This window comes from Chaetodon auriga, chromosome 4, assembly GCF_051107435.1.
Source record: "Chaetodon auriga isolate fChaAug3 chromosome 4, fChaAug3.hap1, whole genome shotgun sequence".
Taxonomy (NCBI): Eukaryota; Metazoa; Chordata; class Actinopteri; order Chaetodontiformes; family Chaetodontidae; genus Chaetodon; species Chaetodon auriga.
The window spans coordinates 16,549,046-16,565,832 of NC_135077.1; the positions used below are offsets into that span (position 1 = coordinate 16,549,046).

Genomic DNA, 16,787 nt, shown 5'->3' on the forward strand with positions numbered 1-16,787 from the left:
TCACAATAAGGCCATAGCCTGTGATGAGGGGCCACTAAGCAGATATGGCTTCATTTTGGGGGTCCCAATCCAAAACGATTGGAAATCACTGAGTGAAGCATACACAGGGATCAGGTGGAGAACTTCAACACATGAATTTAAAGGGTAATTGGAGTTAAAGGGGAAGTCCACCAACTTGAAACATCAAAGTGTGTTTACAGAGCGCTGCTGAGTGTGTGAAGAAGTCTTTTGGCGCTCCAGAGGGAGCCGTGTGAAATCTGATGAACTGATGAAATACCGTCAGTGTCGGCTGGGGCTGAAGACTACAAGTCTGGAACTGGAAAAACAAATAAATAAAAAATACTTCTGGGGATGTGGAGTGTAGCAGCGAGTGTAGCAGACCTCTGCAGCTCAAGGCTACATTAGCTGCGACTAGCATAACAAATCTCTGATATCTTTGCTTCAGCTGCAACAAGTTTGATAGATAGATTTTTTTAACTGTCCATCATGAGTCAGTGTCGTAGAGGAGAGACTCCTTTAATCACAACATGGATGTTACAGTTTGAGCCACTGTTATCAGTTATGATGACGCTGCACTCGTCAACAGAATTGCTGTGATCTGGGAAAGCAGCGACGTCACTATAATGAAGAGAAACCTGAACAGTCTGACAGGTCGTAAAGAAACCAACAGACATAATGTGACTATTACAGCTAGAAAAGACGGTCAAAACTCTGAAAATAAGACCCAGGTGACAATGAACAGGAAAAGCCTTTATAAGAGCACCATGAGCTACAATGAAACTTCAGGTAAATGTTGAATCCAGGTGCAGAAAAAGGTCAGTTTAACTGCCGCCCCACCACTCATTACCGCATGTACACTCCAATGCTTTGTCACACACGCACCTTTCTCAGCATCACTCTGCTTCCACTCAAAGGGAAACCCGAGGAAAAGAAACTCAGAATTGAGCGAAAGCATGACAGCTGCTCCGTCTCTCCCTGTTGGGATTTTAGTGAGGGAGAGTGGGAGACTGGAGGAAGAGGTGGGAGAAAGACTCTTCAGAGAAAAAGACGCCGAGCTTCCTGTACGAGTGGAAACAAGCAGATGGAGAGTTTAGCGAGGAAGGTGTAGACAGGAAGAGAAGAGGGATGAGAGATGAAAGAGAGGCGTGACAGGTCCTCTCTTTCTGTCCCATAAGCCTCTCTGGTTTCCAGCTGAGACTCTCCTCTGTAGTGGGAATGTCTGTTCTCAGCAGGTTTCACTTATCAATATTTCTCTGTGGTGGGAAAAAAAAAAAGAAAAGAAAAAAAGCCTAAAGATGAAGCTGAAACTCAGCTCCTATACTTTTTAATAAATTAAACATGCAAGAGAATCTCCTTGAAAAATTTAGTGCTGCCTTGAGATGATTTCTGCTGTTTATTTTTAAAACACGCCTTTCAAAATTGATTGTTTATTGCTCGATAAGGATTGGTGTGTGTGTGTGTGTGTGTGTGTTTGTGTGTGTACAAAATCTGATGTATGCCGTCGAGTTTTAAAGCTCCGCTTTGGCATTTTCAACTTCACTCTACCACCTCATTTATATTTAACGAGATATCAGGGGGTGTACTAATTGTTTTCGACTCCGAGATGATGGGCTGATGAAATAAAGATAAAGGAATGAATAAAAGAGTGGAAAGAAGCAGGAAGAGCACAGAGGATGAGGAGCAGGAAGAAAATGAGGGTTTAACAGGTAGTGAGAGACAGAAATGGAAATAACGTGGATGAAAGCTGAACAGTGTGTCTTCCTATTCTTTCCCTGTAGGAGGAACTCAAACATTACAGCCACAGAAGCAGATGAAGATCTTCTTTTGCGATTTTTTTTACATTTCTAGATGGTGTAACATCACACTAATGAGGTGGCATTTACTTGCGAACATTTATCTTAATCGGGTAGAGAAAACATGTGTTTGTTCTCCTTTCATTACCTGAGCGTCTGTTAATTCTCACTGGTGAAATGGAGCCAACCATGGGTTAAATTGACTACAAGCAAAAACTTTAAAAAATGCATTACTGTTTAAACAGATTCTCTTTTCGCCTGTAGCTAGTGGCCATTGTGTAAGCACAACAATACACTAAGGAGTCCTGACGGCCTACTAGGGGTAGGAGAACAAAAACAAAGAGGAGTTCTGACTTTGCTTCCTCCGTGGAGGCGCTGCTGGACAGGTTCAGCCTCAAGTCCTTCCTTCCACCATCCAACATACATATTTTCCGAGGTCAGCCGTTCTCCTCTGCTGAGATCTGCCTGGGAAATACAACGTCTCACCTCCGCCTGTGTCGACGGTTTGTCAGATAAATCCCATTTCCCGACCTCCTCGAACTCTAGCTTGTGTGCTAGCTAACCTGCTAACCTCGCTCCTCAGTTGGCAGCTTCCTTCACCGTCAGGGTCCAGCACTCTGTTACTGCCACGAACAACCTTTACCTGCCACCGTTTCATCCTGGGACACACCAGAAGAAGAAAGTCCTGCCTCAATGTGGGAGTTCGGCTTCAGAGCAGGTGCTATGTGTGGAGGTGATGCTGGTAATTCTCCACCTTCCACAAGCCGTGACTCCTTCCACTGAGAAGACAAACAGGTGAGATTCCACTTCCCAAGAGCCAGTTTTTGTGGGCAGGGGTGAGCATGAAAAGCTGAACATGTGCACTGATCCAGCTTTGTGACCGCTCGCCTGATGTTACTTCCTCAGGTTGAGGCCGAGCAGGTAAATGGGTACAGGCTGAGACACTCGGCAGCAAGCGCGGCTCCCAGGGGTCCCTGTTATCCTAGTCTGGGCAGGTAGAGGTCTGACTCACACTTAGTGGGTGTTCAGACAGGAAACAGCAGGTGTGTTTCAGGGACTGGTGATGCATGCGGTGAAATAAGTCCAGTTTGAGTAACAGAGTCACAAGGTTGGATGTTTATCAGATGCTAAAATGCACAGTGGCTTAGAATATTTTGAAGGATTTAACTGCTTTTTTCATTGCTGGGTAACAGCAGAAACACAGCGTTCAGCCTCTGGGAGCCATCCATCGGGAACCTGAACTTATTTGATTGGCTGACGCAGCGCTTTGCCAGATGACATCACATTGCGCCGCATCAAAAGTTGAAGCAGTTTCCACTTGTTTTCTTGGAGAAACTCTGCATTTTCTTCCTGAAGCCCTGAAGTTATTTAACACCGAGCTGTCAGTGTGAACGTGGTCTGAACGAGGCTCCAGAGTCCTTCCTGCAAGCGATGCTTCCACAAGCCCCATCCCAGGAGTCCATGTTGATGATGGTCTTTATGAAGACTCTGTTCCATCGAGGTCTTTGGGTCACGCTTAGCCTGGACTCTCACCTGGGACTAACAGCCTTTGGTGGAGAACATACCGGAGCCGTTCCAGCTGACACCACAGCACAAAGGGTCACGCAACAACAAGGAGACGAGACTTTCACTGAGTGTCTGGATGCGCTCTCGCTGTGGTTGGAGGTACAGTGCATGGTTATACAATGCTGCAAAATGCATATTCTCTCAAGTGAACTCAAATTTCCAACAGCCAGTCACACATATGCTTTATTGATGATTTTCAAATTTAAGTAAGACAGTACAGTGATGTTATCAGATGCAGACAACAGTGATAAAACCGGAGCACTTCCCTCGCTGCTGACGGAGACTGTTCTGCGCTCGAGTGCTGTATGTGCAGCTCACATGAAAGCCTCTATAACATTACCTCTAGCTGAGAGCTGCAGAAGATGTGCTGCGTTGTGAAAATGAAGGAGGGTGTGGAAAAAGAAAAAAAGAGGGGAAAAAACAAGGACAGTATGTGGCATGTACCGTACAGGAGAGCATGTTTTCTCATGAGACATATGGCTGCACCAGCTGGAGCGCTTATATTGTTGCTGTGATAAGTAGCTTTATTCTCAGTTCACTTCCTTTTGTTTCTCAGTTTTATTGGATTGCTCCCCAGCTTCCTCTTCACCCCATGTGTATTTATGCCATTTCTCTGCTGCTGCCTAGAAACTTCCCTCGCCTTATCTCATAATCGCACTCGCTCCGACTCACGCAGGCACAGTCATTAAACTAAAGTCATAAGAGGAAGAATTCAGGGTTGCATCAAAGTCTAATTCATATCAAAAGACTTTTTTTGTGTCACAAAGGTTACATCAGGAAGCAAAAATGCATTTTTAGTGCATTCAGTGCAACATTCTGCACTGGTGTTTATTAACAGTGTGTATGAAGCAGGTGAGGAAAGAACAGAGTCTGGTATCAAAGCCTGGGATTAAAAAAAAAAAGGTTTTCTGCGGCAAAGTTTTTAAAAAAATAAGAGAAAAAAGTTAAAACTAATGAGAACTAAAACATCATTTGTCCAAGTACTTCAAATTCAACGCATATAATCAGACCCTAAACTCACTGTAAAGCTCTCTTAAAGGGCAGCTCACCTTCATGCACCAGTTTTCCACCTGATATCTGAAATGACTCAAACACAAACGAACACAAACACTCTCAAACGCTCCCCGCTGGAGCCACAGTGATGCCCGTTGTACTTATACACTGCGTGCTTTGAACAGAGCGAGGCTATCGAAGATCAAATATAGATTTTCTTATATGGTCAAACCACAGAGCAAACTTTCAATGTGCTGATGTCGGCTCTTATCTCTGCATTTCCCTTCTAGCAGGAAGGACCAGAGAGAGACAAGCGCAGGAAACTTGAGCTTAGCCTTTAACTCCAGTTCGAGCTCATAATCATTGAAATAATAACATGACATGTGCGGCATGGCTACGTTGGATACTGATGAAAGCTCACTTCAAATTCTGATATATTCCAGGATATGAATGAGTGAAAGGAAAAAAACGATCAAATCCACTGATGCTGTGTTTGAACAGATTCCTTTAACGCCGTCTTTTGATTGGCTTGGACACACAAGTGAGAATAAACAAGTCAACAAAGACTCAGCCTCGGCACAGACGACGCAAAACACATCTGCCGCAGATCCAGAGAACCACACCAACGCTTCTCTGGCGTCACGCGTTGTGTGTTGAACTTAGTAGGAAGAGCATTTCAAACTCCCACTTTAAGAAAAAAAAACATGCTTCAAATCCAAACATCAGCGTCTTTTGTCATTTTCATGACAACTTTGTTCTCTTAAGGAAAAATGTATTTCTCAAAGTGTCATTGATGAAATATTCAGCGTACAAATAGGGACACCAAGTAGCTTTCTGAGACTTCTGAATGTGAGCTGGAAGGATTCCATCAAACAAGGTGTTCATCCTCCACAACACAGCGCTGACTGCACTATTCATATGTCAGGGTTGTTGAGAAATACCGACACGTTTTGAACACGCTGTGAATATCCTATGAGACAGAAAATAAAGGCAAGGAACAGAAGGAAAAGAGAGCTAATCCCATCCTAAATGTTACAGCCCCGTGTCTGAGGTGGTGTCAGATTACTTCAGATTGTGGTCTGTCGGCTGAAGAGGTCGAGGGTCACGGCAGAGAGGAACGCCGGGATGCTCTTCTGGTGATGCAGATGAAGGGCCACCATCTCTCCCAGAGTTTTGGAGAACTCGGTCTCCATGAGCTGCATGCTTCCATTGGAGCCCTGCGCGCACACACACACACACACACACACACACACACAGACACACACACAGACACACGGCCATCATGAGACAATACACAACATCAAACAATGCGAGCTGGGTTTTCCACTCCATCCATCTCCAGAGGAAAACTTTCAAAGTGAAGCAAGATCACTTTAAGTTGTTATTGTCTACAGGGGATTGTCGAGTGTGTGCGCGAGTGTGTGTTGTGTGTGCGTGAGTGTGTGTTGTGTGTGCACACTCACAGCAGGGTGAAGGTGTCTAAATCTGTGTGGATTAATTAAAAGGAATGAGGAGCAGCTCGGGGCGATGGAGTGAAGGAGAAAGGGATGAGGAGAGAAACGAGGGATAAAGTAATTAAAGCATTGCGGGGAGGGGAGGAAGGTAGCGAGCAGCACGGTCCCATGGCATGCTGGGAAGATATCGAGACATCTGAGAAACGTCCTGTGTCAACGCGTGGAAGCGACGCAGATCTTTATTTAACAAGTGTCATGAGAAGCTTATAACACAGATGGAGGAGGGAAAATAAATTAAGAAACTAAAGAGCAGAAGACAAAACGGATGAATGGGCGACGATTAACGGAGGGAGATTTAATACCACACCACATTATTTCCCATATGGACACTTTTTCACTGAGTCCAAACTCAGTAAATGTTCCCCCATCGAGAATGATTAGAGCTAAACAACTTTCCAAAAGATATGAAAAAATACAAATTATTATTTGAAAACTGATTAGACTTCAGCAATAGGACACAGGAAAGCAGCGCAGCTGAAGCAAATAAATAAATAAATAAATAAAGCAAATCCTTCTTGATAAACCAATTAGTGTGCTTCCTCACACACAACAGGATGAGGCGAACTCAGCTGTTCACTTTTGTGTGAACAGCCACAAATCTCTAATGGGTGAGAGGAGAGGATAACTGAACTAATGACATTTGCCAGCCGACTGCACAATGCTAAACAGAGGCTAAACGCAGCATGGAGAGCGCTCCAGAGACACAGATAGGATGACTTGCCGTTTCCATGTTGTCCTTCAGCGAAATGTACAAATATGCAGCCGACATTAGCGCACAGTCAAAGCGGACTACGAGCTAGCAGGCTGCCGAGGGAAGCTTTAGGGTTGATTGACTTCTGGCAGTGAAAGTTTCGTGTTCGTGATTCATCTGCTAACATTTCCACTTAATAACAGCTTAGTTGGTTCATTTTGTTTTACTGGAGCCTTCTTGCAGAGTAATCTGACACTAAATCTACTTTCTGCAGCGAGAAGATTATTTGTACTGTCACTTCATCGTGAAATCACTGGATTATGGTTCCAGTCGATAAGTGATCTCACCTTTCTTTCTTTTAAGAGAGAAAATCAAGTCATTTCTGCACTCTACAGCAAAAAAACCGATGCGTGACGCTTCCTTTTACTCCCAGCAGCAAAGTGTAAGTGTATATGTGAAGGAAGCGTGTTCAGGCTAATACAGACTGCAGGTTTTCTTCATACTTTCTAACAAGTCACATGACTCTAGTGGCATTGTCTTCTCCTTTTCTCTTCGTAATTATTGCCAATTTGCCTTTTTATATATATATATAGTACACAGTCAAGAGGCTGTGGAGAGGAAATTAGGGAGAGAGGGAGGATGACATGCAACAAAGGTCTCCAGCCGGATTCGTCGCGGTTACGTGGTAAGCATCTTAGACCGCTAGGCCACCGTGACGCCCGGCCACAGCGCTGTTTTCAAGATTAAACATGTCCTCCTGTCTTTAATTGGGTCATTATTAAAAAGTTATCAAATGTAAAAGAATTCTTCATTAACAAAGTTGCTTCCTCCAGGTTCGATGTACGAATCGATGGTGAAAAATCTTCTCTCCACGCTTTGTTTGGGAAATAGAAAGTGTCTCCAAGTCCCATAATTCAAAGCATCTCCAATAATCTGCTCAAGTTTGAGTTGGACTACTGCGACCTTCTCAATGCATTTCTGGATGTATCTCAATAATCAAGCACATGACTTAAACGGACCAGCTTTAACAGCAGCAAACAAGACACATCAAACGCTGGGAAGCCTCTCGCGCTGACACATTAAACAACAGGAAACACTTGTTCCCAATTAGCAGACAAGAATCTGTGAAACATTATAAATCAATGTTCCTCACAGCACAACGACTCGGATCTGGTCACTCCTTGAACGTTGTCTTGATTTTATCCTAAACGCATCTTTCTTACACAGGCGTGCACACAGCGGGGAGACAAAAACAAAGGCTTTCTCATGACCACTGTCCACCGCTCTCACTGCCTCACTCTGTGGCTTCAGGTCCCTGGTGTTTCCTCTCCCTGCACGGCTGTCTGAAAGCCATGCCATATCCTCGGGCAGCTCCTCTCATCACAGGCGCGCACACACAGACACGCGCGTGCACACAGCAAGAGGAAACTGCCGGGGCTCTGGGAACATGGAACACATACATCAAAGAAAAAAACACTGCGAGGCGTTACCATGGAGATCCCAGTGTCTGATACACCTTCTGCCGAAGTTTGTCCTCAGAGCAGACTTAGTGTGTGAGTGGGTGAGCGTATGTGTGTGTTAGACGTAGTGGATGAGCTGACGGAGGACGGTGACGCCTCTCACAGTCAGCCAGAGAGGAAAACTAAGATAACAGATTATTGTCTGGAGAAACACCAGTGCCCCCACATAACATTTAGACTTCACGCTGCCAAATGTGCATGCGTACACGCACACACACACACACAAACACAGATAGCTGAGCAAGGGTTATACAGATTTACATAGATTATAAAAGGTTACAGACACAGAACAGAAGTGGTGGTGCTCTGGGTCTGAGACAGAGAAGGACTGTGACTGTAAACACAAGGAGGTCAGCAGAAGAGGGAGAATCCATTAATGGCGGCAGATTCACCATCCTGACTGAACTCAACAACTGAATTTTCTACAGCTAAAATCACTGATGGCTTTGTGGGACATTAATATTCAAACAAGGTGACAGCTTCAAAGTGATTTATCTGTACTTAATTAGCTGTTGGTGCATCAAAACCCAGCAAACTTAGCTCATGACTGAGGTTTGCAGACCGCCCTGTAAGAAACACACGCTGCTTTAGTTTCAATGTGTCTGCTCCTTCACAGACTCGGCAGCCATGTTAGCAGCCCTGTGAGGCTGTACTCAGGCTAATGTCAGCATGCTAACATGCTCACATTGACAATGCCATGACACCATTACTGCCACCGTGACACTAACAGCTACTAATTAGCACAACACAAAGTACATCTGAGGCTGATGGGAACGTCATTAGTTTCTGTTAAATATTTGGTCCAAAACCAAAGCATTGCTCACACTGAAATTCTGACCTGATGGTGGCGCAAGAGGAAACGCCAGGAGGAGCCTTCCTCTGTGAAAAATGAATATTTGTGCCTATCCAATAGTTGTTGAGACACTCAGCCTGGATGAAAGCGTTGTGGACGGCAGACTGGCCTGTGACATCTTTTAAGTGCTAAACAAGTAGTTGCGTGCGCAGACATTTCAAGGCCAGTGAGAGCAGCTCGGAAGAATAAACGAAAGGTTTCGACTCCGCTCTTCACCTTTTCAGCCGGTGTTCTGCTAACCGCAGCGCAGCATTTCTGGCTCTTCATAACTATCATTTCTTTCTTTCAAATGTGACATTTTCCTCAGTAGAGTAAGTTTCAGTCCAGCTTTCAAGTACTCATGATTGTATCAGCAAAAGAATGTCTCACAACCTTGTTGCTTTAAGATGTTTCTGATGAGTGAGAGGGAAAATATCTCCTCATGTGAACGCTGCTATTTGTCAGGTTCACAGCTGTTAATATAACAGTTTAGACAAGAATCAATGGCTAAGTGGATTTCTTGTACTCAAGAAAAATTCCACCTTAACACTCTCCCCCCATTTACACGGTATTAAAATGAGATCCATATCCGGGGAAGTTATCCGGATAAGGGAAAATGAATGTTAATAGAAGGTGTAAATGTGATGTGACCACATCTGGAGGGGGTCTGGCTCACGCTGTGTTTGGATCTCAGGTGTTAACGTAATCCAGCGTGCTGTCAAACGTACACGACGTAACACTGATTCAGATATTTTCTGAAAGAGGAACGGCTCTAATAACAAATTATGTCTGTTCTCTGCCATGAAAGCATCAAATCATGTCCTGTTAAACACACGGCCATGAAAAAAGAAAGCAATCCGGCTGAGAAATGAAAGATATACAGTGAGAAATAACCGCGTGCGACACTCAGCGGATCAGCTGTTAACGAGGCATATAATTCATCTAGTCACAGAGGAGCCTACATGTCGGTACTGCACCACCAGGAGTGACTGACACAATATGTTTTATATAAAGGAAGGAAGAATAATGCTTCACACATGTCGGATTTACAAGAGGGGACAATTAATTAAGAATTCGTCAGACAGCATTTCACAAAGTTGATAAAGTCTGAGGCTGATTCCCCACCGACTCAAACGACTCACATGCAGGTTTTGTTCTGGAGGACAGAGATTCGATCTCGATGACGATAACGAGAACAAACTAAAAATACCAGGCAAGATCGGATCCTTTTATTCTCCGGATGGCGTGTGCAGATCTCATTTTAATACCAAGTTTAAATGAGGTGTGTGATACGCAGTATGTTGACTGACTTTGAGAGCATTCCAGGAGTTACTCTGTGAAGTTGTGTGTAATGACGTTGAAATGTACCTTTTCATTGTATCCCTGTTTCCCCCTCAGCCTGCTGCATCCGGATAGTTTTACATTGCAGGGTGAAAGTCTACAACAATAGTGATTGTCATGCCAAAGACATTTGAGGAAAGAATGCCTCTCCTTCATAGCCAGGGAAGAAAAGGTACCAGCACACAACAAAAAGCTGAACCAAGGAATGCAAAATTCATCACTGGCTCCTCTTTTTTTAACCAGGGTGCCACAGTTGTGTGTTTCTGTGTCTGACTGGTGTAAAAAGTAAACAAGCCAGTGTTTTTCTAATGCTGTCATTTGTTTTGGGGTAATCTTTCTTAAATGGAAGTTAATCGATGCATTCTTGAATTGATTGACAGTAACTTCACAAGTATCAGTGCATAATTGGTTTACTAATGAATTAACTGAATTAACACGTTTGTTCTAGTGATGTTTCACAGAGGGCCCCAACCTGGCTGCCTAAATGACATTAAAATTTAGCTGTACTCACTAATTTACCTAATGAACAACTTGGCAGTAATATTGTCAGATTCTATTTAGGTATGGTAAAACATCTTGCTCTACAGTACAGATGGAGTAGTTGAGTCATTTCTGCTCACTACCACCATTAAGGCCAGACTTACAAACCCATTAAACATGTTTGATTAAAATTAAACATCATGCATTATAAGAGGGTTCTTCTAAAAAGTGCAAAAAAGGGCATTTCTGACGGTGAGAGAGAAACATGTTGGTAACAAATTTGACCCAGAGGGTCACACATTGAGCAGCACTTAGATTTATTCTCACGTTTCTCTTTCTTTAAGCAGGGAAAAATTCAGAAGTTCATAAAAGGTCAGGGAGGTTTTTTTAAATCAGCTTTATTCAAATACCGACCTTATCAATGCTTATATGCATATTCACACTTCCCCAAAACGTGTTTTAAACAATATCTGACCTTTATGAAGACAACGAGGTTCTGTTTATATCTGAAAACAACCGGATTTCCCTCATTCAGCAGAGACGGAGAGCGATGCGGAAAGAATTCAGTGAGGTTTGGTTATATATCAAACAGGTTCCTCCTACAGGGTGAGATCGAGCTCATCCAACATAAAAACAGACAGAGATGGAAGAAAACTTCTATCTGCTTCCCCGATATCAGCGCTAAGAATCTAACAATCTACGACAAACTTGAACTCAAAATCTAAGAAGGACACACCTCAACCATGGAGAGGAGCAGTGCCATCCCATCCATGCCCTCCTTTCATTTGTCTATCCAATTAAAGGAAATCAATACTTCCTGGCTTGAGATGCAGGGCGGGGCTTTATACTGACCTCATCCAACCAAGGAGCCGCATGCTGCTTGAATGACAATCATGCTCCTCTCTCACAGCCGACAGGGTCAGAGTAAATGTGAACAGTTAGAAACACATGAAGCCAATGACTGAGCCCTCTGCTCTGCTGCCAATGCAAAGATAAGAGGAAACACTCCCTGCTGCTACTTTCCTGACCTTGAAATGAGCTTTGCCTCTATATTTCATATTTTCTTATTTATTCTATATTTACTTAATTTAACATAATGTTTTTTTGTCCTAGAGCTGCAACTAATGGCTTTTTTCATCATTTTATCAACTAATCTGGAGGAAAGTAGAGAAAAAAAATATAGAAAAATGCCCATCACAGTTTCATTAAGCTGTAACTCACGTCTTCAAATGCCTTGTTTTGTCCGACCAAAAGTCAAAACTCCAGGCACATTTCCATCACTGTCATACAGGATGAAGAACAGCAGCGAATCCTCACGACATGGAAGCTCGAAGCAGAAAACTTCTGATATTTTTTGCTTGCAAAGAGACTGAAATGATTTCAGCGTAGTTGCAGATTCTTTTTCTATTAACTAACTGATGAATGGACTGATCCTTTCAGCTCTTCTTGGTGTTTTGGTGAAAACTGGGTTTTTGAAATGGCTCCGAGACCAGACGTCACTCATTTGGTGATTCGATTCACAAGTTCAAACTAAATACTTCTGACGAATAAACACGTATAATTAAAGAATATGTTTGCCGATGCTCTAAAGTTTTCTCACTGTCAACAAATCAAAGACCAGAACCAACGACGAACTGAATGAATGAATCGTCTCCCTCTCGGTCTTTCTCTCACCCCCATCTGCTACAGCCGTGTGTCATGGCCCTGGTCCTAATCCGCCTGGTTTAAGTGGTGTTTCATTTCCAATTCTTAAAATACATTTCTAATTGATGACTGATATGATGTAATATGGCTAAATTGGCTTAATAGCAGTGAGTCAACAAACAGGTTAGTATTTAGTTGTTAATCACAGCTCAAGTCTGAAGTGAGATGTTGTCACCTGATGTCATTATATTGATTTAATTAACAGTTACTTCATTCACACTTTTGGCTGAAATGACATTATTGTTGCATGTAAATGTAACCAATTCTGATTGAATGCAACCTTAATAATCACATGAGCGTAATGAACTGCGCAAACCTTTATTGTACTAAATGTATCTAATCTTGATTGAAGTTCACCAAGTCCCACAGACAACAAATGGTTTTTATCCCAGTCAGGTGTAAACCTTGACGGGATTATGCGTTTGGTTGTGAATGTGTGTGTCTGTGTGTGTGTCCTCAGTTAATCTGGAACATTTCAGGACACATCAGACTAATAATTTCTGTGCACATCAGTGAGTGTAAACTCGAGGACCTCTCATGGCTGCGTTGATTGACAACTGTTGAAGACTAAAATTTCCATCTCCACCAACTAGTGATATTACAGTTTCCATCCATGTCTGTCCAGACTCGTGTATGTAGTGAAAGATTTTAATATAAGATGTTAAGTGTATTTTTGGCAGAATGGATGTTATCACTATATTGACATGTATGATCCCAGTGAGTAATTTCCAGTGAGAAACATGTTGTCTTCACGTAGACTATCTTCACAGAGTGCAGAGGACTGAGAGAGCAACATCACGTCATTATCATCAAGCGTGGATGCTTCACACACATCTAAATGACACTGGTTCCAGAATATGCATGGACCAATCGCATGCGCTATGCATCATCTCATGTGATACAACACAGCCAATCTAATCTGTGCACTTGTGGTGGAATATGCTTGTGCAACATGCACTACCAATACCTGGAAGTGTTTAGACAGTAAGTGAGGTGTCCTGTGAATGCTCAGGTTATGGATAAACAACTGAAATATTCAGGTCATGGTGACCCAGCATATTTGCAATAACAGGATACAGGATGTGAACTAATGTGAGCCATTGTAATGGTGAGAATGATGGCTGGGCATCCTCCCAAAATGAGAGTGTATCCGTCATGTCAACACAGAAACCTGTATGGGTGTTTGCATGCCTGCAAAAGTCATGTTTCCATGATTTTTGGGGACACTGCATAGACTTACATTCATTTCCTGGAGACTTACCATAACCATAACCACTACTTGCCTAACCCTTACCCTAACCTTAACCCAAGTCTTCACCTTAAGAAGATTAACGATTTACATTACAGGGACGTGCATGCATGCACGGCCACACGGGCGATGTCTCTAATTGGACCTCTTTAAATTTTAATTGAATACCCCTGCACTAGGGATAATGCACACACCTGGTGGTTATCTGCGCTCTGAGTGCACTCGTCTATTTTTATTTGTATGCTGAAAAGCTCTCTGCATTCTCACTTCCATTTGATGAGCGGTTTCTATTATGTGTAACTGTGACTGGCAAGATAAGTAATGTGACAGAAAAGATAATGATCAATCACCACTCCCTTACAATTTATATTACAATAGTCTGAACAATTTATGGTTTTATGCAATGCTTAAAAGACAGCTTCAGTGTCCTTACAGATATGATATAGTGTACTGCTTTGCGCTGACTATGTGCATGCATGGATGTGACAGATGGCTCTATACTGAGGTGATGACATGCAGTTCACAGATCAGCTGACCTCTGTCTCCTCTCTCCACCGCTAATGAGGGGACTTTTCTTCTCTGTCTTACCCTCTCCATCTTGTTCTCTCCTGCCCCTGTTGCACAGATCTCTCTGCAATTCAGTTTTATTCAATTCAATTTTCAGACTCAGACACACACACACACACCCACACCATTCAGACACAAACACACTCACACACACCACTAAGAGTGGCGTCATCATCAACAATAAACAATTCCACTGCACGGCATAGATGCTGATTGGTGGGGGTGAGGGAAAAAAATAAAGGGAAAATTAATTGAATAATCAAATATATGCAGATGAATAGCTTCCAATTTAAATGCAGATTTTGGCATTTTTCTGCAGTCGGGAGGAGGATGTCAGAGAGGAGAGAGATGGAGTAAAGCGCCCACCAAAAATAATTAAATCAGCAGCAATTCTATTCATATTTATATTCTAATCAGCTTTTTGTTTACTGTTTTTAAAGTGCTGTTCCTGTAACTAATGACTACATACATGTAACAGAAACCTATTTTGTGAGCAGAGTGACAAACACCATCAACGGAACCACTGATCAACCTGAAGCTCACTAGCATAAATACATAAAACATGGAATTAGTTACAGCTGTCAATACAAAACACCTTAAAACATAACATGCGCCTCGATGTTCAAAGTCCTTTGAACTCTTTGTTGCTTGGTTTTGGATTTCTCTTTGCCTAAACGTCATTTTCTGAGAACTTCAAAGCCAGAGGAAACTCACAACTCCTGCGTTTCTAACTCAAAATGCTATCAACAGCAGCTCCCCTCCTGGATCTTGACTTTATCATATTTCTGTCGTGGTTCAAATGTTGGGTTTTGAACAGTTGTGAATCATTTTGTCACTGAGAGGGGAAAAAAAACTCCAAATATGCAACACTGCTCTGCCATGGGCGTCACCTTTGATGTGTGACTGACAGGTCATTAGTCAGCTAGTTTGAGTTGAGAGAATGACAGTGTGCTGACCTCTGTGTAGTATTTAACAAAGCAGGGACTATTACAGAAGAAACCCGCCAGTTGGCCTGGATTTTTCACCATTAAAAGTCCAAGCAATGTATTACAAATGAGGCAGAAAAAGGGGTTTTTATATGCAGGGTGAATTCCAGCTCAATACAAAACATTGTGTGCCATATGCATTTCAGATAGGACTCAAAACAAAACAAACTGGGCTGGTAAACAAGTCTTAGCTGTTGGAAGCTCAGCAACAGGCCAGTTTTTCCAAATTAACTGTGAATGTGATACTGTGTTTGTTATCTGGACATATTTACTGTGACAGATGCAGTTTTGGGCAGAAGTGTAATGCAGCTTGTTGTAATCACAAAGCTAATGCATCCCTCTCTTTGCCTCACATACACACAGAGTGAAGCGCCGTCCAGACTCTGCTTGGCTATCTAACCTCTCTCGTATCTCAGGTGTGCTGGTGCTACCTGGTTACATGCTGGCTTGAACACAGTGAGGGTATTCCAGTACTTTTGGTTCAGGTTAAAAGCTCCTCTGGCTCATTCATACAGCTTATAGGTGTGAGAATTCACTGTTAGCTCCTCCGTGTAAACCATGAAGCAGGTTAGGGCTGGAATTCAACTTGTTTACATTGAAAGCACAATTTAAAAGAGCATTAACAAATCACAAGAACCCCCAACCTTAATTACAACTTTAACAACGTCTTAATAAGATTACATTAATGGCACCACACTAATTGGACAGTATTATTTCACAGTATGGCCAGGGCACAGTTAATTGTACAGCTACAGGTGTTATGGGGACCGACTTCATTCAAGCTACAGCGTGTTAAATGTGAGATAAAGTGGAATTTTTTTTCCTGTCGATAATTAGCCAAGTTTATATGTAATTTAACTTATCTCCATCTGGCTGGTTTGTATAAAAAAAAAAAGAAAGAAGTCAAATAGCAGCAAGAAGCAACTGCATGACTTTCTCTCATTATATCCAGGAGAAAAAATCGTTGTTACATTAAGATTTAAATGATAACGGCAGTGCTTGTCAGAAGAAATGGAATTAGAAATTTTCCACAAATCAAATGAAGTTTCTAAGTCAAATGAACTTTAAATAGTCTTCTATAAACCCTGTGTTTCTATCAAAGCTCAGATTAGGAGGCTAATTACAAGTCTTGGTAGCAAACACAAATACTCAGAGGCAGCTCTTAAGATAGGTGACCTTTAACTGTGGACCAGCAGCACAGAGAATATTTACAACATTGGAGCTAATGTGATACTGGAGCGCATCAACAGCAGTTTATTGGGTGAACTTAAGTAAACCTTCTTAACTTCATGAGTGAAAAGTGAAGAGGAAACTTCACTCCAGTGATTTCGCATCACACTCCTGCAACGGTGTCAGGGTCACGAGGGACAGTTAATAAAAGAAAACAACTGGCAACAATATTACCCATAAGACAACTTGGCTGCCAACACTTGGATCAGGGATTTGGGTGTTATGCTAGTGGTGCCTAATGTACCCGCGAGCCGTTAGCCTCGAGCAGAGATGAGGAGCGGTCTACAGCCATCTGATGGCTCACTTCATGTAAAACTCCAC

The 16,787-nt window shown here is 42.5% G+C and overlaps 1 protein-coding gene across 2 annotated transcripts in view; it reads right to left on the reverse strand.

The window, feature by feature from the left end:
* Positions 1 to 4,150: 4,150 nt before the first annotated feature.
* Positions 4,151 to 16,787, reverse strand: part of mad1l1 (mitotic arrest deficient 1 like 1) — a 57,302-nt gene continuing 44,665 nt past the window's right edge. For both annotated transcript variants that reach the window (XM_076728129.1, XM_076728130.1), the window contains exon 18: positions 4,151 to 5,569. In XM_076728129.1, coding sequence (XP_076584244.1) covers positions 5,420 to 5,569 — 150 coding nt within the window. In that variant the 3' untranslated portion in view covers positions 4,151 to 5,419. The remainder of the gene's footprint in view (positions 5,570 to 16,787) is intronic.